The sequence below is a fragment of the Stegodyphus dumicola genome, chromosome 9 (assembly GCF_044657685.1).
Source record: "Stegodyphus dumicola isolate Sdum_Otavi_A_Nest chromosome 9, ASM4465768v1".
In the NCBI taxonomy this organism is placed as follows: Eukaryota; Metazoa; Arthropoda; class Arachnida; order Araneae; family Eresidae; genus Stegodyphus; species Stegodyphus dumicola.
In genome coordinates, this window is record NC_140776.1 from 42,830,561 (window position 1) to 42,856,107 (window position 25,547).

The 25,547-nt window shown below is 28.5% G+C and overlaps 2 protein-coding genes across 3 annotated transcripts in view; one reads left to right on the forward strand and one right to left on the reverse strand.

Annotated features, from left to right (window-relative positions):
- Positions 1–2,074, forward strand: part of JMJD6 (Bifunctional arginine demethylase and lysyl-hydroxylase PSR) — a 33,527-nt gene extending 31,453 nt beyond the window's left edge. The window contains exon 8 of the mRNA XM_035360745.2: positions 1,428–2,074. Coding sequence (XP_035216636.1) covers positions 1,428–1,479 — 52 coding nt within the window. The 3' untranslated portion in view covers positions 1,480–2,074. The remainder of the gene's footprint in view (positions 1–1,427) is intronic.
- LOC118190053 (putative GTP-binding protein 6) overlaps positions 1–25,547 on the reverse strand; it is a 43,586-nt gene that overhangs the window by 788 nt on the left and 17,251 nt on the right. The window contains exons 6-9 of one of the 2 annotated variants that reach the window (XM_035360743.2): positions 25,286–25,494; positions 18,867–19,015; positions 17,156–17,308; positions 11,908–12,315 (exon numbers count right to left, since the gene is read on the reverse strand). In XM_035360743.2, coding sequence (XP_035216634.1) covers positions 12,153–12,315; positions 17,156–17,308; positions 18,867–19,015; positions 25,286–25,494 — 674 coding nt within the window. In that variant the 3' untranslated portion in view covers positions 11,908–12,152. Of the gene's footprint in view, positions 1–11,907; positions 12,316–17,155; positions 17,309–18,866; positions 19,016–25,285; positions 25,495–25,547 lie in introns of those variants that run through there. The other variant, XM_035360744.2, reaches the window with a different exon arrangement.

The window sequence follows — 25,547 nt, forward strand, 5'->3', positions numbered from 1 at the left end:
CTGTCCTGAAGATACGGATAGTGCTGACAGATCAACTTCCAATTCATTGCATGCTGCGGCGTTAAAGATAAACAAAGTTTAGATAAACAAACATTAAAGTTTAGATAAACAAAGGATATGCCTTTATCCATTTTTTGCAGCAATTTTACTTTTTGTTTAATGGAAACATACTTTTGCTTTGTAGATCCTTTACATATTAGTAAATATATATCAGAAATTCTATTTGACATAATCGAAAGTTCAAGCTTACTTTTTTAAAATTGCTCCGACAGTCTGCAAAAAATAATAAGCCGAATCCAATTCGAAGATTAAGGAACAACACAATCTGCAACATTAACTGAATTAGATAATTTTAGCTTAGCTTATATCGTCCGTTATACATTAAACACACATTCGTAAACGTATTTTGCGCGCACACACACGCATATTCACAGCCGCAAAGGTCTTTCGCTGATGCATGCGCAGAAAGTTTGTAGCTTTGAGGTCCGGATTATAGATCATTCCGGATTATGGGTGTCCAAATTAATGACTTTTGACTGTAGTATGCAATTTAAAATATTTAACCCTTAAGTGGCACAATTTGTAGGGTTTCAATTCACATGGAAATGAAAAATGTTTTAGGAACAATTATCTAATACAACTTTATCAGATAGGAGATCTTCACTACATGTTAATGAGATCTGTTCTGCACCATTTTTAAAAATGTAACTTTTTTATCCCTCTTTTTAGGACTACAATTGCTCTTTAAAAATAAATAGTACAAATAAGAAATCATTACACTGTGTAGTTGTACATTAATCATTAGTTATATTTAAACATTTTTATCAAGCTTGTGATATTTTCATGCTTCTCATTGAAGCTGGAGAAGAGTAATATTTATTATGAGTGAGGTGTTACTAATTTCTTTTGCAAAATGAATATTTTTCTTCAGAATTCGATTCTCTTCATAAAAAATCCTGTTTATTTTTTAAATGGTTTAAATGCATAGTTTCTTTTATATGTATTTCTTTCATTTGCCTCACAGTAATAAAGACGGTAAATTATTTTTATAATGTTCACAGCTATTGTAATGTATTTTGTAATAAATATGTAAAATTATTCATGTACTCGTATTTACTTCAGTAACTAGTTATGCAGTCAGGAAAATTGTTCCATTTAGTCATGGAAAATTAAGGAAATTAAAATTTCACTGGGAACCTTGAGTTTACTTTTCACATGCTTTTCCATACTTTAAATTCAGAAAAGTAATTGCATTACTTGAATAATAGACTATGGCTTCTTTAGCTCTAAAATGAGTACATTTTTTTTTTAAATCTCAAATGAAGAATAAATTGCTGTAGATAAATTTATTTTTTATAGCAAAATAAAAAATAATAATAATAATAAATAAAAAAAAAACTAATATAAATTTCCCTTTTGATCCACAGGAGATATTCTAGTCATGAAAATGAACGAGAAAGCCAACGCTATCGCAGGTAACAGTCAACATAAATTAGTGGAAACAATTTAGTCACAATTTTTTGGATCAACAATTTTAAACCACCAAAGTGTACTGGAGAAACTGCAAGTGCTTTGTGAGCATGTGCCTAAATGTGCTATTTCCAAAGTGAATTAATTTAAATAAAAATGACTGCATTTTAGTATTGACTGCAGTAAATTATTTTATGTAAAAAATATTTATCATTTGTATTGACTTTAAAGGCATTTTATATCTGGAGTAATATTGTAACCATTATCATGTTAATCCAGGGAGCCTATGAAATAGTGCATGGTACGTGTTGCATGTTATATAATATGTAGATGATGTTTGCAAATACTTTTCATGTGATTTTAATGTTCATGATTTTAATTTGGGATGTTAATGAAAATTTAATTTATGAACTCATATTTCTTAGCTCTATTTTAGATTTTTTAAGACATTTTCCATTATGACAAAAATAAGCGTGCCAATGTTTGTTATGGATTAACATTGACTACATTAATTCTGTACAGGTTACTTTCTATGAACACTTTTGTACACTGTTGTTAAACTTGTTTGCAGTGAAAAATAAAGCATGATTTTTCATAAGTTGTATATTATATTGCTCAAATGCTCTTTGCTAGATGTTTAAAACTAGGATTTGCTAAATTAAGAATCTATTCATATTTAAGAGAAAGAGTGCATCTATTTAAAATGAATGAAGGTTCTTATGCATTTTATGTATATCAAAGTTATATTTTAGAGAATATTTTATACTTTTTTAACTGCTTTGAGTTTCTGTAATAAAAGTGTAACTTAGTGTGGAGTAAAACATTTTAATAATTTTGATGAAATTTTGAAACTTCATTAAGAAGTTACCTGGGCATAGCTGCCAAATCTCTGGTTTTACCAAGAGACTGCTAGAAAACTTGTTTTTCATTTGGTTTCCTGGCAAATCACCAATCTCCTGGTTTTTAACCTTACTTATGAAAGTGTTTTCCAGTATTCAATTAAACTTGAGCAAATTTTAATCCTCTATTGTTATGATTTTCAGCATTAATTTTTGTATTTAATTTCAAATTTTCACATGAATTGTCTTTTCTAGACATTTGTAAAACTTCATATGAAGATTCAACTAATATGAATCAGTAAATATATATACTAATACTAATCAGTAAATATCAGTTAAATATTTGTATTTTTTAATTTTGTTTTGCATCAATATGCAGTACATTATCAGGTTTACCCACCTAATAGTCTGTAAATTATTTATTATTTTCAACTCGTGTAAAAGTACTTTGATAAATTAAAGCTTTTCTTCCCTAATCAAGATTTGGTCAGTTTAAAAATGTAAGAAAATTGCAAAATAAAGTTAATGAAAAAACATAAAATTAAAAATATCTAATTAAATTTTAAATATATTTTACATCAAACTAATATTTACTTAAGTATTAAAATGTGAAAAACTTGATTTTTTGATATTTTATAACAAGAGTTTCCTCCTTTTACAATGAATTTCTTTGGAGGCATGTGGTTGCAAAATAAAATCATTTCTTAAATGTTAAGTATTTGAATAACCAGAATTTTGCATTATAAAGTCAGTTTGGAGTTTTACTGAAATTGTATAACTGTGCAGTTCGAAACCGTTCCAGAAACTCCCACTTTTTCATATTTCATGGTTGAAAGCTATGCTTATGCATTACAAAATATTGCTTGTTAATAAAATGTTTCAGGATATCTTAAAATCTTTTAAAAGTGAAATTCATTATTTTTTATGTCATTGGCAGGATTCATTGTTAAGGTTATAAAAATTCTCATCATGAAAAGGTTTATTTTTGTATAAAGGGATATATTTCTTAACTGTTAACATTAAGCTTTCAGCTTCTGAATAAATATTTACATCATGCAGGCTTATTTTACAGTCATAAACCATATTAAAATTATGATACAGTAAATTTACTATTGGCAATGATACTTTTTCATTGATTTTCTAATTACATAATATATAAAATAATTCTGATGGATAGAATATCGGAAGTCACTTATAATGTAAAAATGTTTATTATTATGATGGCTTCTTTTAGTTTATTACATTTTAATAGATTAGGAATATTTTAAGACTTGATAGATATTTATTCAAACAGCTGTTTAGAAAGATTTGACTATTAATAGAAAACACTGGTTGTTATGAAACAGAAATTTATTTAAGCATTAAAATGTGAAAATTTTGATTTTTTGATACTTTATAACAAGAGGTATGTTTTTTAGCCCTTTTACAATGAAATTCTTTGGAGGCATGTGCTTGCAAAATAAAATTATTTCTTGATTTCAATGTCAGAAATATCTTCAAATAGATTATGAAATGATGCTATGATAATATTTTTTGCAATTTGTGTCAAGTTTTTCTGAGTTTGCAGTTTCATTTTTGAAAATTTCATATATTATTCTCTCTTGAATATCTCATGATCATTAATATATCCTTAGCTTTTTTGCATCATTTAATTAAGCTACACTCTAACTTTTTATTTTAGCATTAAAAGCATATGTTATTAATAAGGTTTGTCAAACAAGGGAAAATATTTTTTGAAAATATTTCTTGTTTTACCATATTTAATAAGTTGTTTATATATCAATTGATGCAATTTGGCAACAACATGCATTCAGTGATGCTCATCTCTCACTATTACCTCTAGCAAACACTGGTAGTTGAACTTGGGTTTGAATTCCAGATAAACAGGCTCGCTGCACTGATTTGAACCAAAAAGAGGCTCGCTCCCCATGGCATGGATATGAGCCAGTTTCCCTTGGAAAGTCCTTCACAAAGGCATCTTCCTCTTTAAACAGATAGCCCTCATGTACTTTGCCATAACAAAACAAACCAATATTTGTTAATTGGAAAGATATACTGAAGTGAAATTTTTTTTTTTTTTATTGATATGATAAAAACAGGTAAGTTTCATTGTACTAAGCAGAAAATAATGGCTGTATATAATTTGGATCCCAGGAAAATATTCTAAAGTTCAAGAATGTAAAAGATAGGGTTTTTTTTTTTTTTTTTTTTTTTTTGCCCACGCAAATCTCGCCAAGCAGACTTTATTGGCGACAACACACAGTATACACATAAAAAATGTTAACATATGTTAGTCTTAAGAAATTTTTATTTTGAAGACATAACATTTTAATATCATTTAAAATTTTGTAAAATGACAATAAATTTGTAAAAAAAAACATTAATTTACTATGCTTTCATGGAACAACATTCTAATTCACCATTTCATATCATGTGACCCCAAGTGGTCTCATCTCACGTAAACTACGCTACAAAAATCTGATTCTCTCAGTAATTATCTACATTAATTTCAAGTTAAAAGTTAAATCTTAATATGGAATAGAAGTTTAAATGCAATTGCATTTAATTCTTATGAATAGCTTACTCAGAAATTATGTAAAACTGCAGTGCTTTACTTCACAAGTGTATTCTCATTAGAATTGATGAATTTAACCCTTGACTTTTCCTTTTCCATATTTTCACCTTCGGGTGAGCAGTGTGATTGCATCCTAATTGGCTTAATTATCACGAATGGCCTTGGGGCATAAAAGGTTATGTGGTAAAAACCTTTTATGCCTATAGGTTATGTGGTAAACATTCTATGTAATTATATGCCAGTTTTGAAAATGAGGCGTAAAAGGTTACCAGGGAGGATATTCTGTTTGGTATTGGTTGTACCATTTTTGGCGACTTTATTGCTTGCGCCGGCAAAATGAAAAAGTATCCTTTTTTTTTTTAATATAAAATTATATTCAACGTATATTCCTCTATAAAAATATCAAAAGGAATTAATTGCTTTTATCTGATTTTTTTTAATTTAATGTAATTTTAAATCTTTTTAAGATAAAGCTTCTGATTTTTTATTCATGACCTGAAATTTATATAAAAAAATTCACAGACCTTCAGTTCACAGGTTATATGAATTTTTGGTTTTCTAACTGTATTATATTTTATTCTTTTAAAGAGCACTACTGGTCACCTACCTCATGCACTTACTGCACATTTACAGGAACCAATCTTCATCTATTGATTCCAAAAATATGCTAAGCAAGGGTGCTTGTATTTATATATATGTAACATAAAATATGTCTGTAATGCTTGTGAATTAATGGGAATTTCTAATTCCAGTATCTTTGAACAAAATATGGTGCACATCTAAAGCTATAATTAATAAAGCTTTATTTTCTTTTAAATAAATAATAAATGAATATCTAGTTAGATAAACAGTTTGAATATTTTGGAATTAGTGAAGAATAAGGTCATCCATTTATGAGTTTTTAAATGAAAGACTTTTTTTATCAATGACCAAAACAAAAACTGACATGATTTTTAAAAATATTTCCTTATGTGAATTCAATTCTACTTTTTCATAAAATATTTTTAAATAATTAAAAATTATGAAATATTTGGTATATTTTAGCATAAATTTTCTGTTGTTAACCTTTAATCTTTTTTTTTATATAATTTTATATGAATGCTATAAAATTTTATTGAAAAAATTGATAAATTAAATTGATATTTTCTGTGCTTTTTCATATTTATTTTTGAAAATTAGTGTATAAATTGTGCAATATATACTCATTAAATATAGCAGAATCTGTCTGTTTAATTGGATAATATGTTGCAATTTAAATCTTTGTTGAAAGTTTCACGTTGTACATAACTTTGAGTATTAAATTTTTTTTTTACCTGTTTACATATGAATTGAGAATATACAGAATTGTTTTGTATTTTATTCCTACATATTAAAAGCAACATTTTAACTTTTATGGATCGTAATGCAGGAAATAACAGCATAATTTTAATATTTATCTCTAGCTAATATTAGTTCATTATTAAGTCCAAAAACTCCTTCCAGAATATTTGTTAAAAAGTTTACTTTTAGAACTTTATTTAATTGTGAATTTATTGAAATTGTTAAAGCAGCAATATATTACAAAAATTATGAGTTAGAATAATTCATAAATTAAATACAGATCAAAATTATTTCTGAATTATTAGTCATTTTTTGATACAAACAAATTTAAGATACATATTTTTTTCTATTACTGAAATTTTATTTATTATTAATTTTTTCAAATTTTAAAGTGCTTATTCTGAAAGCATATATGGCAGCTACACTTTTTTAAATATACTACACTTGGTATAAATTAAACACTTACAATTATTAAGTATTCAGCATTTTGTTATGCATATTTCATTTTAGGGAGTAAGGTTGCAGCAGTAATAGTAAGTTGAATCAATATACTAAAATTAGATTTTCTAATAAAAATGTCTCTCTCTCCCTTTTTTTTTAACCAGCATTATTTGATAATAATGTATTAGGATGTGAGTGAGTATTGAAGGTTTTGAATTTTAAAATAAATCGTTTTAAACGTGGTAGGTTATTATGCAGTTCAAATATTTTTATGATTTTAAAATTACTTTGTATATTTTGTTTTATGGAAGAATAAGAGTTTTTTTTTTGGGGGGGGGCTTATGTTTAATCAGATTTTTATTCTTGCCATGTTCTTTTGTGACATTTGTGTATTTAAATTATAATTATTAAAATTTCATCCCATGTAAAATGATTTTCTTCACTGATTACAAATAATGTTTGGGTCTGAAAGTGAAAAAATGTATAAAAAAAATTTCACAATTTGTCTTATTTATTTATTTTTCTTTGGTTACAGAAATTTTGAATTTTAGTACAAATTCTAATATCCTATACTGTTTATAATTGTTCTCAACAGACTGAAATTAAAAATGTCATAAATTACTGTGTCTGATTTTTGTACTTTTGAAGTGATTTTAAATCGTAGCTGCCAAACTTGAAATATCAAAAACTGCGAGTTTCCAGAGAGAGGAGAACTCAAAATTTATTTAAACTCACTCCTATAACATACGAAGTTTCAACTATTCATAATTATTTTGATATAAAACATCTTAATAGTTAATTATTATTAATTAAACATATTATAAATTTTATATTCTCTGGCTAATTTTATTTTGAGTTTTCATTCTAAAACTTTTATACTAAGAAAATTCTGACTATGGAAGCTTTAATTAATCATAATTTTTTTAAATATAGTAAAAATAAAATTAATAATTTATGTACATGCCTGTTTTATGGATAAACTTAGTAATATACTATATATTTGCAAGATGCTTTTTTCCTCCTTACCAGTGCCTTTGTGATGTAATTGGAAGCACATCTGACTAGTAATCAGGGGCTTGGACTTTGAATCCCAGTAAGGGCATTGTATGTTTTTTACATCTCCTGCGTCTAAAAAATTACTATAGTGGCACAAACGAAAATGTGATGGACAAAAATTTGTCACTACCAGGATCTGGTGACTAGGTTCAAAGCTCCCTGTACCTTCACATTTTAATTGGAAGTACATCTATCCGGCTAGTAATCAGAAGGACCAGAGTTTGAATTGCTGTGAAGGCATTGCATATTTTATGTTTCCTTTTCAGAAATTGACCTAATGACTCGACATATTGATTAAAGAAAATTAAATACTGATTGAATCTTCCTGTAAAGTGCTATAAATGTCTACAGTAGATTAAGACAATTCATATCAAACAGAATTTAATAACAAAGGTTGCGGGAATGAAATTAGCACAATTAAAGCTTCATTAGTTCAGAAATGAAACTTAAACAGTGCAAATTTTATAACTGAAAAAACATTTTCATTAGTAAAGGGTAAAAATTAAAATCCGGGAGATTTGGCTCAAGAGTTGTATTAAAAAACCAGGAGAGTTAGTAACTAAGTTAAATGCATTTTGAGAATTAATAGCTAAGGAATATTTTGTAAATATGTTTGGAAAAGATTAGTATATGTGTATCCTTATGTTAATTACATGTGATGGAATTACATTAAATAGTGGTATCTTAAATTGCTCCTCATATTTTTTAACTTTGTTTTCTTTTAATTTTAAATATTCATATTTGCATCATTGCTTTTCTGCATACTTTAAAAATGCATGATTATTATGTGCAAGTTGTTTTATAGGAGGGGAGTTTACTTTTTACCACCTTTGTAAATGAAAAAATGAAGAGAGTTGGGAGATATTTTATCAGTAGAAGTTACTTTAGTTGCTTTGCTTTCAGCTTGCAGACAAAAAATCTATTTCAGAATTTTGAGATTTTCTAGCAGTATCTAGATTTCTTTAAATTAAATATATTTCCTTTAACAATAACTTTCAAATAATTCAAAAACAAAAATCAGTTTATTTTAGCATGTAAGTTGTTTTATACATTTATAAACACCTTTAGTTTAATATCAGTACAGTAGATATTCATTTAAGGCCCGGTGGCACAATGACTAGCGTGCTGCGCAGCTATACCATGGTCCATGGTTCGATTCTCGAGCTGGGCAAAGTTGACTCAGCCTTTCTTCTCGTGAGTGGGTCGATAAAATGAGTACCAAGTTCGCTTGGGGACTAAACACCAGGGGTCCTGCGACAAGTTGACCACTTGTCTAGGGTAGATCCTCATGCACCCCAGAGCCCATGATCTAGAAAGCAGGTATCAGGGCACTGACAGCCATGGTTCTCTAAGGACTGCAGCGCCATGAGTTTAGTTTTTTAGATATCATTTACCGTGATCACGGTAGATTCAATGATGCAAAATCATGTATAATCATTTACTTATCCACATGGTCTTGTAGACTGTGCAAACTATGTAAATAATTTATAGAGCACAAAAAGTAAAACAGTACATACACCTGATTTCAAATTTTTAGTCTCAATCTTATCTTCTTTTTAACATGTTTAAAAAATGCCACAGCATAAAGGTCAGTATTGTCGCAGACATAAAACAGTGTTTATGCCATTTGAAGACAGGCCACACATGTAAATCAAATTATCCCAATGCCAACAAGATATGCTTACTCCAGTGGCTGAGAGATAAAGCTGCTGAAGACGTTTGACTCTAATGTTTGAAAGGCTGGGTATTTAGTTTGAATGTAAGGCAATTCTCTTAAACTGCAAATTTATGAAGGATACAGGATGTGTACTTTTATGATTATGATTGATTATAAAAAGGTAGACGTAAAATCTAGATTACTTTTGTGAGAGTTTGCAAGCTCAGTTTACATTCCTGTCACGAAACCTCTTGATGTAGCCAAAAAACTTCTCATGATCCATTTCAAATAGGATTATGTGTCTACCTATATAATTTTACCCCTTCTCTTATAATAACTATTATTTTTCTAAGCTATGTGTAGGTCTTCTCTTTCGAGATGCACCCTTCAGTACTGAAAATGTTTTATTCCTAAACAATTATTTTTCATTATGATTGCATTATTTAAGATTTTCAGGACACTTGCTATTTTATGTAAGAAAAACAAAATGATTTCTATGAACAGTTTGTCGAATGATGACATAAATCTGACAAATTCGTGGTATATTTAGAAACAAAAAGGGGGGGGCAATAAATTATTTGAAAATTACTGCTGTATGTAAAGGAAGAGTACTTGCGCATTATCGTAACGAGTTTAGCAGAAATCACCAAACTCTAGTAACTATGTACATACAAACCTCATTTTGATACAATATGTTCTTTTTGTTGTATTCCAAGTTCCATTGGTTGTATGAATAAGTTGTGATTTCCCTCCCCCTTAAACTTGATTTAAAAATATGTAAGATTTCCTTATGATAGAAAAAATTGCAGAAATATAGTATTTTATGCCAAAATAACTGAAGGAACAATGCTTCAAATCCTTTTATAAAGTCATCGCTATGAAAAAAACACATTTGTAGGAATGGTGACTGTTCTTTTAAATAAATAGAGTTGCAATGTAAAATATTTATGTTGCACGTAATTTTTTACAATAAAAAGGGTTTTTTTTTTTTTTTTTCGTAAAATATGCTAGTCTGCATGCACCAAAGTGATTGCAATAATACACAAGTACCAAAAAAAGTTAGATGAACAGTGACATAAGAAGCTAAAAAATGGCAGATACTGACTAAATTATTCTTCAGCTTTCTTTTCAACATTAAGTATTTCCATAGTCTTTAAATGTATGTGTCAGATGTACTCGATTTTCAAATGCACATCTGTGAAAATAAGGCTGAATTTACTGAGGTTTATTTTCATATATTTTTTGAAATAGCAACGTCTAGAGCATAAAGAGTTTATTACACTTAAATTTTGTAAATATTGTATTCTAATTTCACAAGAGTTCTTATTTCTCTCCAAATAATTTTGATGTTTTAAAATTGGAAAAAAAAAATCATATTTCATTTTCCTGTCTCCAAAAATATTGATTAATTAAGATAAATTAAGATTCACACATTTTTTTTTACCAATTATTCTTATCTATATATGGTTATAAAAAACATATATAGAAGGTTTTCCCACCATTTTCAATTAAAAATGAATTATCATTGGATACAAAACAAGCATTTCTGAACAAAAGACAAGAATACTTGTCATTGTCATAAACAAGAATTTTATGTGTTTTGCTGAATTTCACGATTATAATTAAATAATAAATCAATTTAGTCAATGAAATCTTTTAACCATTTTAAATATAGCTACAAGTCTCAAATGAGATAACAATAATTCAGTGTCAAAAATTCAGAATTCTCTCTTGCATCTGCCTTCCAAAAAGAGGTGATTAGATAAGATGAAGAGAACAGAAATAACCTCATTTGAAGTTCTATTATGTAAATTTCATAGAAGGCACATCATCAGGACTATTTTGAATGAGGTTTGCTATCACAGAATTCATCTTTATCTGCTGTGTCTAGCTATTATCAGTTAAGTTTCTTTAAAAAAAGTAATATACAAGAATAATTCCTGCACAGTATTGATGCTCTTTGTCATAATTATTATCAAATGACCTCACTTAGTATTTGTTATATGTAAAATCTATGCTAAATGAGCTATCAGATTATTGAACTATATTTGAAATAAAGTATAAATCTTTTTAAAAATAACAAGCCTATTTCACAAACATGATAAAAGTTAGAAGCTGACACTTCCAGGCACCTACCCCAAAGTACAGGAGCCAACTAACTCTTTTTTCGATATTTATAATCCTTATGTGCATGCCATATGTGCTTAAGTTCATCCTATTTAAATACAGTACTGTCAGACGATCAGGCTGAAATAATTCTACTCCATTACAGTGTCGAAGATTAAAAAGAAATTTAATAAACATCAATTTTTTTAAATGCAACTTAAAAAAATAAAGTATGTTTAAATTTAAGCCACACACACACAAAAAAAAAACAAAAAAAAAAAAAAAAACTGACAATATCAACAAAATAATAACAATATTTGGGAAAAGGCGTATTTTCATCTTTCTAAGAGATAACCTAAATATTATTCATTAAAAATAATTTTATTTAACAGATTGAAAAAAATTAAATGATGTATTTAATTGCAATTTTTGAAAAAAATTAATCATGATATAAAATATTTTATATTTAATGCAGTAAAGCTTAATATCTCTTAGGAATTGTAACATTTTCTCATACATACTGTCTTAAGTGGTTGGTTCTTAGTAATTAAAAAATAATTGATTGGAGTCCCGTTGAAAGTACAGTTAATATTTCACATTTCTTTCCTTGAGAATCATTATAGTCTCTATAATTTCATTCCACTACTTTCACTTTATAAAGCAGTTATGAAAGTCCTCTACACAGACATTAATTATTTTTAAATAAAGTTTCAGGATTTACAGTCAGATCTCCAAATATATGTTGAAACCTGGATAAATTTGCTGATGATATTACAACTTCCAAAATCAAATAATTTTCATCTTTTGTGTCTGCCATAGCATCTCTTATAGCAGCCTCTTTTAAAAGCCAACTGTAAATATTAAAGGAAAAAATAAAACAATTTTTTTCCTTTCTAAATACTTAAAGCAATGTTCAAATACAATAAAAGATCCTCATACTCTGAACTTGAAATCATCCAACATGGAACTATTGGGAAGCTTTCATGTGAAATTAAAAGATAAAACAAATAAAATATTTAAAGACATAATACAAAATTTTGAAAACATAAAAAAGAGAAAGAAAATGTCGTCAAATGTAAATATATCAAAATCTTTCAGGTAATAACATATTCATATTACTGTCACATTAAATATGAATTGCATAATTTTCACTTATGTTACGGAGTTGTCCTGTATGGCATACAAGTCAAATAGAAAAAGATAAGTTAATGTGCAATATAAATTTTTAATATTTAGAAAAACATGTACACTTACAAATGCAAAGCATCAGCAATAATTTTAGATTTTATTAGAGTGTGGGATACTTATGCATGTATTATCCCTGGACTGTGAAACTGTTGCCAAGTAGTGCGATTTAGCATTAGGTATGGGTAAGTGTGACATAACAACACGCTCATAATATCTGTGCTTTCGTCTGATGTAACCCAGATTGATTTTCAATACACCATCTCTTGTTTTCATGAAAAAGAATAAAAATTAGCTATCAATGCTATATTTTTCCACAGAACAATAAGCAGTGGATTTTTTTAAAAGTTATGGCACCCTAACTTAAAAAAAAAAAATGGTCATGATATAGTCATTTGAAGATGATTGAGAAAATAGTAAAAGACTGGAACTGGGAAAAGCCTGTATGGAATTACTCACAGCATTCTGAACAGAGCTTCCAATAAACTTGGAGGGTCTAACAAAATATCAGAATTCAACAAAAGCCTTTCTACAAAAAAGATGGTCAAATACTGACTGTTTATTTCATAAAGAGGTGTTTATTACTTCAAAATTTGCAGGAATGATCAGCACAATTTCTACCAACTTTGGTGGTTTGATGATAGCTAACTTTCATGGTCAATGGGATAACAAGTAAGTACTGAGTGTTTGTTTTAAATTTAATCTTGGAAGGAAAGAAAAAATAATCATTAGTAGAAAATAATTAGACTGAATTTTGCCTTCCCATCAAACAAGCACTTGAAACTTCATGCACCTTTATTTTGGAAATACTTGTTCTCTTCTCAGGCCCATTTATTGTATTCAGTAAGTTGGTTTATCCCATCTGCTTCATTAATTAAAATGTACACCAGGAAACAAAATTGATTAGGGCACTCAATATCTGATGATGGTAGATATACCTCTTGAAGCTTGTCAAAAAAATTATGGAAAATGCCACCAAAAAAGAAAAAGATTATAGTAAAGGCATCTATTTACCAAATGCATTCCATAATTATCTCAATAAAGGATCTTGAATTTTTTTCCAAATTTCAATTTAGTTGGAAAGTTATTCAAGTATTAAAGAGTCAAAATAAAATAAAAACAAAACAAAATAATCTAGGTTTCACATACTGAAAACTGCATTTAAACATTTTAGTACAAAGTCCGAAATCTGGACTTGTCGGGACTTCGGCGATTTTGGTTTTGGAATTTTTCCGGATATTAGATCATCAGTTTAAATCTAGTAAGATGGCATGTAGAAATTATAAAATTAAAAATATGAAATAATGAAGTATTTATGATCTAAAAGGTATCAAAATTTACAAAAAGAAAGCTTAATATTTATCTGTTTACTTTATTAAACATTTCTTTCAATGTAAGTTGTTTAAGTTGCTTTGTTTTTGTGCAAATACTTTTTCTTTAATTCTGCAGACAGACATAATCTCTTGTTTAATTACATTGTTGAAGTCCCGTAATTGCTGTTTCGAGAATTCCGACTAACTTTTCAATCGAAATTTTCTCATTTTCAATAACCTCTCTGCCACTTTCTTCACTATCGGTAGCAGTATTTTCTAGATCTAGAACCATATACAGATTTCACCATTCATTAATTGATTGATGATTGAGAAGCATTGTCATCACAATGAAAAACTTCTTTTATATCATCTTCATTTATTTCCGCTTCTCCACATTTCTTTACAAAATCCGTTGTGTGGAAAATTTCACCTTTGTTTTGCGATATCTGAAAACCTTTAAAATTAGCAGCCATCATCATCAAATTTAGCTATCTTTCACTATACATATTTTGCTATGCATCATGAGCTTGCCGACTAACGACAAGTTGTTCCGTTAAATTTTATCTTGCCTCTTTCGCACACTGAGACCATTAAGCCTGAATAGCATTAGTTTTATTTATTATACTTATGTCTATTTCTTGCATATGCTTAAGGCTTATCAGAGTTCTGAATAAATAAATTCCCACATTTCTCCTCGTCAACACGTTTTAGTGCATTTAACTTAAATCTGTAATCATCGCCAAGCGTAATGTTAACATAAAAGGTTACCATACTCCTTTATTATTCAATAACTAACATAATAAAATTGTTTAGGCGTCATTACTCAAGTTGTCATGTTTTGATAAACATCCAGTGATGAAAGTATAATAAATAATGATTTGCCTGGTTGGCGTCAGATCAATGATGTATCTATGTGGAATGTTTCGGTTTAAGATGTGTCTGCCAAGCAGATACACAGCAACGGAGCGAAATTAATGATCGTACTAATTTATGCTAAAATGATTGTTTCTTCAATAACAAGGTATTTTATTTAGTGTCAAAGTGAAATTAAGAATCGGGACTCTCCAGATGTTTTATTACACATGGAGGGGGGAATCAAATGTGCATGAGTAAAGCCTATGAGAAAAAAATGTTGTTGGTGGTTTTAAGGTCCGGATAATGGACGTCCAGGTTTCGGACTTTCTACTGTACTAAGATCCAATCCATTTCATCAGCAGGAATATAAATAAATGGCCAATCATTTTATTGCTGTTTTGTTCTAACTTGCTGCATTTTTTAGAATTGATGTCTACATGTACAGAAGATTAAAAGGAAGGTCTCTATTGCAACTTCATATCGTCATAAAGTATATGGCCTTTCTAATTTTAAGGTTGGTTGCCAGGGTTTGGTGACCCCCCTTTTTTTTCTTTTCAGAAAAAAAAATCAGTCAACTGCATACTATGACCATCTTTTTATAAGATGTTTTAGATTTTAAAAGAATTGAATTTTAATAAAACTTCTTTACTTCACATATAAATAGAGATAAAATTATTAAATATCATGTTTTTCCTTGAAAAGTATAGAAGAAGTTAAGTAATAAAATAGCAACTACCTCAAAATTGAATGAATTACTTTATTTTAAGCTTTATTTTAAGCAAAAGTATGAGGTGTGTTCGAATGAAAAGTAACAAAAAATTGTAACAACTAAACCGGTTGAAATTTAAATATGCCGCTTTGGGATAATGTAGTGAGACATATAGGGATGTGAGTATGTTGTCTGGCATGGTTGTGTGCCTGCACATAAAACAGGAAAGAAGCAAGCAGTTGCATGTTCTGTCCAATTGAAGCGGCAGTATGTTTGAGAAGAACATGGCATTCATATGTGCACATCATATGCAAAATGTTAGTACAGTCGAACTCCATACATAACGAGCGAACCTTTTGGTCTTGTCCAATTTCCTATACACCTAAATGTTATTCTATACTCCCATACTGAACCTCTAAAGGTATGAAAATCGGATACAGTGAACTGTATGGATATTTTTGAGTGAAACTTGTGTCTTTTGTATTTGTTTCAGAATTTCTGGAAGTTTAAGTGAAAAATTATTACCCCTTAAAATCATCCACATTTAAGTGTTAGAATCCACATTTCATTCTTAAAAAAAAATCTATCTTCATCCCTACTTTTCTCAGTGTTATATACAAAGACTCAATAAGATAGGGGTGAACGCAGTTCTAGGAAAATGAGGATATACTAAGCATATCGTAGGACTATGGTATTACAAACCATTGTATCAAAAACACAAATGGGATCCTTGATTTCATTCACCTTTGACAACTCTATTCAAGGCTGATACTATAATGGAATTTTGAAATTTTCTACATTAAGGAGGTAAAGCAGTGAATCATATAAGCTTAAAGTCATATAGTTAATTCACCTCTGATGGAATGAGGTTTTGATCTGTATTGGTTTGTTTTATTTCAGTATAAATGCTCTCCAAGTTATGTCCTTCAAATAAGAGTTTTGCATTTGTTAGGTCTTTTAAAAGATATGGGATACTTTTTTTACAAAGTTACTTAATTTTTGCTTTGCAATAATGAATCAAATTTTCTTTTAATCTGGTTCATGGCAGCAGAAAGTTGCAGATTATTTATGTATTTAGAAGCTAAAATAAAAAAAAGATAAATTTATCAATATTTGTGTTATTTATTTTTAGTGTTTTACATTGTTATGAATGAAATAATTATATTTAGAGTGATAAATGGGTAATGTGAAGAAGGATCAGTAAAGTTATTAATGTATAGCGAAACTGGAAAAGAGCAACAAACATTTAATAACTATCTTAACATGACTTTTATAAATTAGATATATTATCAACTTCTTTTGATAGATATAACAATGTTAAAAATTTTGGGGAAGAGAAGGGGTGGCTATCACTTAATTTTTACAAATTTTTGTGAGATAATCAATTTTTTTATCAGATCGGATATAACAACCCAATGGTTATAACAGACTAAATTTCTAGCCCACTGAAGTTCATTATAGCTGGGTTCAACTATAAAATGAAACTGCACATTTTTTAGAACATGCATATTAAAGAAATTTGGCAGAAAGGAATTCTGATTTTGTTTAATTTTTGATATATGCTCATAACATTATGAAAAATTTTTTTAAGTAATGTTTAGTAGATTTTTATGAATAAAAAACAAATACCTGTACGCATCTCCACCATTAGGCACTCTTACTAAAACTACACTGTGACCAGTGTTTTCAAAAAGTTTTTGTTCTAATACTTCTAAGAGATCTGGTAAACCTGTACCATGTACAGCAGACACAAGAAGTGCATTTGAATCCATTGTATCAAACCTGTCATAAGGTTAAAATAAAACATTTATTTAAAATAATTGCAGGCACAGCATGAAAGAAAATCAAATAATATAGCATATATTTGTAAAGACACCTACTTGCATTGAAAAGATGTATAACATAAATGTTAATAAATTAAAAGGTGTTTGGGGGGAAAATATTACACACTTTCAAAAGAACTAGGTACTATAAAGTCCGAGATCCAAAATCATCAAGGCCAGAAGTTTTGGATCACCTGTTTAAATTTAGTACTTGTTTAAATTTAGTACATGTAAAAATTATAAAATTAAAAATATGAAATAGTTTTTTATGAAATAATGAAACATCTATGACCTTAAGGGAATTAAAATTTACCAAGAAAGCTCAATATTTACTTTTTTTTTGTTTTGATTAAACATTTCTTTTAATGTAAGCTGCTTCATTTTTTTTTAATTTCAGAGATAGGCATAATTTATTATTTAGCTACTAAGTTCCATAATTCAAGTTCTGTAACTGTCATGCTGAGAATTCAGAACTAAAGTATCAATCAAAATCTTTTAAACTCAAAAACCTCTTTGTCACTTTCTTCACTATTGCTAGTGATATTTTCTGAATCTAAAAACCATACAACAGGTATCATCATCTGTTAGTTGACTGCTGACGGGAACATAGTCATCACAATGGAAAACTTCAGTTACATTATCTTCATTTATTATAATTTCTCCACATTTCTTCAGAAATTCCATTAATTGGAAAATCACAACATGAAATCATGATTTCAACACAGTAAAATCTGTTTTCCTAACACTCCTGGGCACATATTTTATCTCTAGCATTTTTCCAAATAAGTATATATTAAGTACTTAGAACCAATGGCACAATGAAAAATTTCAACATCAGACGCAAATGGCAAAATTACAAATTTTAAATTCTTTTTAAATCACCTTCACATTAATGTCTGATTTATTAGACTTAAATTTTGAGCATTCTTTCATTTTTTACTTGAAGCATATGCCTCACACAGCCTAATTCAGCACAGTTTAGTCTAGAACACGAAGGAAATAAGAATTTAAATTTTAAGAAATAAAATAACTTCAATGATCTATATAAAAAGTGGAAAGGAGAATGCAGAGAAAAGGGAAGGAGAAATGGTCAATCAGAAAGCTATTTGGATCTTAGCTGACCAAATGGTTAGGTCATCAACACAACCTTTAACAGAACTGAGTTAGCATTGATGTAATTTTAAGAGTTTCAAAGTTAATTTTTTGTAATTCCTTAGAACAACTCTCCCCTCCCATCAATATATATATATATTGAGTTGAAAGTTATGATAATCAAACTTTTTTAGCAATAATTCATAAAAATTGTATACCTGTTGTATATTGTTTTAAATTAGTGCCTGAGTTACTCTAATACATTACAGACATGCATAACAAGTTATACTTACTACATATAGATACAGAAATGATAAACCAAATTTTAAAATCCTCAAGTACAAGGAATTAATTTCAAAATAGCAATATAAAACATAGTTCCTAACATTTCTCCAGATTACATAAAAAAAAAAAGTAAAATATACCTTTCAATTAAATCCACTTTATTTTGAACTTCTATTACAGAGTCCAGTAATTTAGATGGCAAATCTAATTCTGCTAATGTTTTCAAGACAGTTTCCTTTTGAGCTTCTGTGTCAGGATGGCTTATGTCTCGAACATGAACTACAACATCCTTTAACAAAATTTTGAAATTAATAGATGGGAAAAATATGTAAATGGTTTTTAAAGCCACAAATAAACACTGCAACAGAAAATTAAATTACTGTAATATCATTATATATATATATATATATATGGACACAGACATTGTTATATTGCATTGTGTATATAGATATTGTTGTAAATTTTATAAATATTTATGACTATTTAAATGTATTGGTGTTCGCATTTATTGTTTATATTTAGCTATCTGTTTATTTGTTGCATTATTAGGTAATGATTTTAGGTTGCATTTTCTGTGTAACTGAATTTGTGGCCACAAATTTTGTACGAGTGCTTATTTCTAATGTAGAATTGTATGTAGATCTTTCAATTCTGAATCAAACAACATTTGTATGATTCAAATAGCTCAACTATGGGCAGAAATAGTCCTTAAAAGTCTTGGTGACAAGTTTTGCCACCAAGCTGGCATCATTTGGCAAACTTTTGCCAACTCTGAAAACTTTATGAATGATTTTCAAAAATGCATTTTCAAATAATTTTTCCTGAAATTTCTGGAAGCTTGAGCAACACCATATTAATACAGCTTTGGCAGCCAGCAAGTAGTTAGTTCTCAGAAAGACTGAGGCTCAAAGAGAATTGGCTGAATTGCATTTTACAGTTTACTTCATGATTTATATCAGGAGTTTATGATGTTTTCCATTTGTTATGGAGGATTTGTCTGATATCTGTATGCTCTTTGAATTATTTATAACTATTTATTTTGCTGTAATGGTAAAATTAATTACAAGAAATTGTTAATATCTTCCTGTTCATCTGGAGTGATTATTGGATCTCTTTTGTAAACTAGAAAAAGTGCAACTGTAGGTCTTTTGTCAAAGTAAGTGGTCATAAGGCAAGCTTTCATAAAGGAATGAATTCCTCAAAAAACCAAAACAAGCACCTTTTGTATTTTAGCAGCTCTAAATTTGCTGAAAAGTCTTGATATAAAGATCTTGATGATCAAAAGTCTTGATAAGAGGCATATGAGGAAAAAACTGAAGTCAATAAATTCATCCCCAAACTTTGCATGTACAGAAATTTCTAGCTAATTAAAGCATAACTAATAAAGATAGTTACTAATTTTATTTCCTGGGCACCACATAGAAAGTTTGATGCTCTTTCCTCTTTCTACAGAATTTTTCCTGTTCACAGATTTTAAGAAACTTTATATTTAGAAATATACATCTAGGATTAATAGTTAATGAAATTAAGTCAGAAGGTGCCTCTTCAAATTCCACGTACATACAAGTGTGAAAGAGATGTAATTATGAATTGAAGTTTAGCTAACATAATAAAAATAAAATCGGTACCTACTAGTTACACAAACCCTGGACATACACACGCTTTACTATAAGTAGCAAAATGATGATATGTCACCCATAAATTGTCTGCCTGCTTGTTGTAACTATAGCTTTAAGATTCAGTATATAACATAATAAAAATGAAAATGAATTTTCTCCATATTTGGGCAAGCAGTGGGTAAAATACAAGTTCAGAGATAAAAAATCAAGTCGAGGAGACCATCATCACAGTCAGCTTTGCTACTGTAAATGATTAAAATATCTCCAGAGTCAGTATAACTAATAAGCACCATGATATTTAATAACAAATGTAAAGACTTACAATTTTTAAAATAAGAACAATTCAAGAAAAGTTTGCATATTTTATTTATACTAACCACTGTTAATTCCCTGCAGCTTAACTGCCTGCTTTATATATTCATCTAAAGGAATTGTATATAGAGAATATCGAAAACGTCTTAGTATTGAATTTAATCAATCAACTTAGTGAAGCTGAAATACAATAAGTGGTGACAATGGTTACTAACAAATTTCTAGTTACTTCCATTAAAATAACACTTGTGGCAGAAAGAGATTTGAAAGTAGTAATTATTTATTTGATTTTATATAGTCAAAAGTTGCAGTACAATATTAATGGTTAAACAGAAAGAAGGGAGAAAGTCTTTCATTCTTTTTTTAGGGGGGGGCATAATGCAACTGTTGACAATCTACTTATCACAATCAAAAACATCACTCCATATCTGCAGATTATTTTCTACTCCCTTAAGTTAAATCTGATCTTAAAAGTGAACATTTTAAGAGCATTTCAGGAATTCAGAAAAACTATAATAATGAGATAATTCTGAAAATTCATGTCTATGAAACACTCTGGAAGTTCGATGAATGAACCAAAAGACAGAATATTAGAAGGAATATATGTAAGTGGATAAACAGATATCAGATGAGCATTAAAAAAAAAAAAGCAAATTTTACTGTTTGCATGTAAAATCTTTATTTTTTAAACATAAAAAATACACTGACATCACCTAATACAGAAAGAAAGTATAAGTTTGCTGTGTCGAACATGCTACATAGATATGCCTTTAAGTTTCCAGCTTCAAGTATAAAAAAATTATTTGGCAGTAAATTCCTCTTGCAGATATGCAGTGGCAGTATTAAATGAATAAATCTAAAATGGCAAGCATTCTTTCTTGATTGTTTATGATGAGATGATGAGATACTAGATATGAAATGTTTAAAACTGAGTATCGTTCTGCACTCAAATCTTTGACTAAAGAAGATCATAATCCTGAAGAAATGAAATAACACTTGCATCATGGGTATGGCGATTCATCTTTTTATTCCACAATAAAGAATGGGTGACATTTTACAAAGGCCAAGAATACACAGATGATGATTCTAATGAAGGTCGACCATTGGAGGCTTTGAAATTGCATGACCACTGCAGGCACTGGCATAAAAAATATTGCTCAAGGTCCAGAAGAAAATATCGAGTGATGGGAATAAGAAGATAGCAACAAGACTGGATCTATCTAAAACTGTTTTGCACATTTTACGTGAACATCATTATATGAATAAAATAGTTAAGAAATTAATAGCTTCCAATTTCTTTCAGCAATTTGAAAACAGCAACATGTCAAGTGAATACAGAAATAGCAATGTAAGTTTAAGGAACCAACTGCTTTCTTTACAACTCAGATTTAGCCTCAAGTGATTATTTTCTAGTCTTCAAATAGCTATTTTACCATCATGAGAAAAGATTTAATGATGATGATGAATGGCATGAAAACAGCAGCATGGAACATTGTGAAGACAAACCATCAGCAAACCTTACTTCTTTAGGGGCATATAGTTGCTCATTAAATAGTGTGAAAAAATAGAAGGATATCATATTTAAAAGTAAACTATTAAAATTTTTACCATTTCTTTTAGAAGTACATCAGTGCAAGAAACTTTTGGCTCAACATTTATATGTATGTTCTTGTTTAATCCTATGAGTGACATGGCTTTTTGGATCTACTCATGAACACGTATATTAAAACAGATTTTATTAGCGAAATTTTTACAATTACTTATGTCAGTTTCTGTTTTCATAAACTTCCATTCATTGAGATGATATTTACATTAAAGACAGTAAGAAAATAAAATATTTTAAATTATAATCTAATATATAGCAAATGGTAAAAAATCACATGACCAGATAAAGATGGCCATGCCACCTAGAAGGTTAAACACATCAAAATTACACAGTTTTGCGTTCCTGGCAGGTTACAGCTGTACAACATATACAGAATGCACTACTGCAAGAAGTTGTTGCTTAAGTTCTAGTAGCATAATAGATAAATAGTGCACACATAACACCTCTGATGAACCCAGAGGAAAAAGTACCAGGCAGAGAAATATTTAGGAAATTTAGTCTGGAAAGCTTGGAAACAATCATCTTGCATTGCAACTGATTCAATGTTGAAGAATAGTTATGTTGAAATAAAATACTTAAACTGGAATTGAGGAATATAATCTTTCTTCTCACTACAAAAAAAAAAAAAGGGGGGGGTAGAAAAAAAGAACACTTTCTGAATTTTTATTGGTGCATTAAGAGGTTAACACAATTCAAAATATTTTAATTATACAATTGCAATCATTAAAAATCATATATTCATTGCAAAGCACATAATAATTTTAAAGTGGAAATATGAATAAGTAGTGATTTTTAGTAGACATATTAGAAGTATGCCAACTCTAAAACTAAGTAAAATTCAAATTAGACTAGTAATCATTTTATTAAAAAGTTCAATACAATTTGAAAGAAACAAATTTAAATGAAGATGTTTCAGAAAAATGAGCTTTTACGTACAGTGGCTCACAAAAATAATCAGACACTTTAGGTTTTTATATTCTTTAATAAATATAAATCTAAAATAATTTAAAACAAAAAGAAAGGATTTTATTTTGATTATATATAAATTATACACTATTTATAGTAAATACATTTTTGAAAAGATAAATTCAAAAATCAATATTGTTTGTTTAATGGGGAAAAATATTCCCACAAAAATAATTGGACACCTTTTAGAAACAGCCAAAAATGAGAAACATTTGGACTGTTTTTGCTTCTTAACATCTTGTGAGATTACTTTTACACTTGATCACTTCATTTAATCTTTAGGCATTAAATCCACAAGTTTTTTTTTTTTTTTTTTTTTTTTTTTCGTTGTTATTTTTAAACTTATTTTATGCCACTTCTCTTGAATCACTTCTTTCAGTTGCTGCCGGGAAGATATACCCTTTTCAAATTTTTGACTCTAGTTCCTGCTAAATATGTTCAATAGGATTAAGATCTGGTAACTGGAGTGGTGACATAATTACTTCTGGACACTTGTATAACAGCCAGTGTCTGACATTGTATACAGTATGCTTTGAATTATTATCCTGGTAGAATTTAAAACTACTTTGTATATTAAGTTTTCATGCTGGCGATGCCAAATTTTACATCAGGGTACTTATACTCATCCATAATAACATCTATAAAGTCTATACTACCAACACCGGAATCTGCCATAGATCCCCATACCATAACTCCTCCTCTGCTGCATTTAACACCTGGTATTAAGTTTTGCTTCTGAAATTTTTCTTTGGGCTTTCTCCTGTGCCAAAGATGTTAAATTTGCTTTCAGCAGCACACAATACTTTTTTTCAGTAGTCAGGTGTCTTTTGTTTCATTGATTTTGTGAAAGTAAGACAAAGTTTTCAGTTTTCTTAAAAATTTATTTATTTATTTATTTATTTCACTGATATAAATTCTATTTATAAATTCTAAATATTTCTTCTTGCTACTTGCCCATGATATCCTGCAGATGGCATTTCTCTTCTTACAGTTTCTGGATTTACACATATTCCATATAATTCATAAAGTTCAGCAACAAATTCAGAAGCATTCACTCTTGAATTGTTTTTAATATTTCTTAGAATAAAGCATTTCCACTTCATCTGATAACTTAGGTGGTCTTCTAGGTCTTCTTTTGTACTGAATATGAATATGCTTCTTATAACACTTTATATTATCAAAAATTGTAGAATTACTTAAATTAAGTAAAAGTAATTTTATTATAGGTTTCCCTTTTTTTTATGCAAATCAATAACTAATCTGTGGGATTTGTGTGTTTCTAACTATGTTTCTTTTCATGGCTAAGCCATTTCAAGAAAACATTAAAATATTGAATATTTTCTAACAAGGAAATTCGCATTATAAAAATAAACAATTTTTAGATTTTTGCATAGCTTCTTTATTGAAACTAATTCCACAAATTTTTAATGCAGACGATTTTAATTAGAAATTATGAAAATGTCCAATTAACTTTTTGGTATCTTTATCTTCCATTTCAAGTAAAATGTTATTTTTTAAATTTACAATTTTATTTTGTTAAATTTATTTAGTAGAAAGAGAGAGCTAAGAAAATATGTATTCAAAGGGAAAATATTATTTTATTTCAAAACTTTTTCGTCTATTACTTGAAAAATACAAAAATTATAGTAGCTGATCATTTTTGTGAGACATTGTAAATATATAAATTGATGCTTATTTTATATTATCTCAAAAATACTTCATTTTTCTATAATTAATAATACCAATCTAAGGCTGAATTTAATTTCATTTAATGTTACTCCTCTATTTTCAAGTACAAAGGAGACTAAAATAATACATTAATTAACTTTTCTGCTCTATGTATTTTTTCTGCAATAAATACACACAAAGCAAAAGTATTTTATTACTTCTTTGCAATAGATAATAAGATGTTTGTAATTTTATGATACAAATACTCTAGGATCTGTCAAATAATAAACGATGAAATTTTCATATCCACAAAGGTTTAAAATCAGATACACAAAAACCTTCACTGCTGGAAAAATATCTTGTAAAAGTTATCTTATGAGTTACTTACTGCTAAAGTTATCTCTTCTAACGTTGATCTAAATGATTGAATTAGGGCAGTTGGAACATCAGAAATGAAACCTACAGTATCAATGTAAAGGACTTTTTGATTTGAAGGAAGCATCCCAGCATGGAATGTAACATCTAATGTAGCAAACAATTTATCTTCTGGTAACAAGCGTTCATCATCAGTTAATGATTTGATTAAAGTAGTTTTACCTGAAAATAAGCCCATCTTTAATAAAGCTAACCATTTACATACACAGCTAACA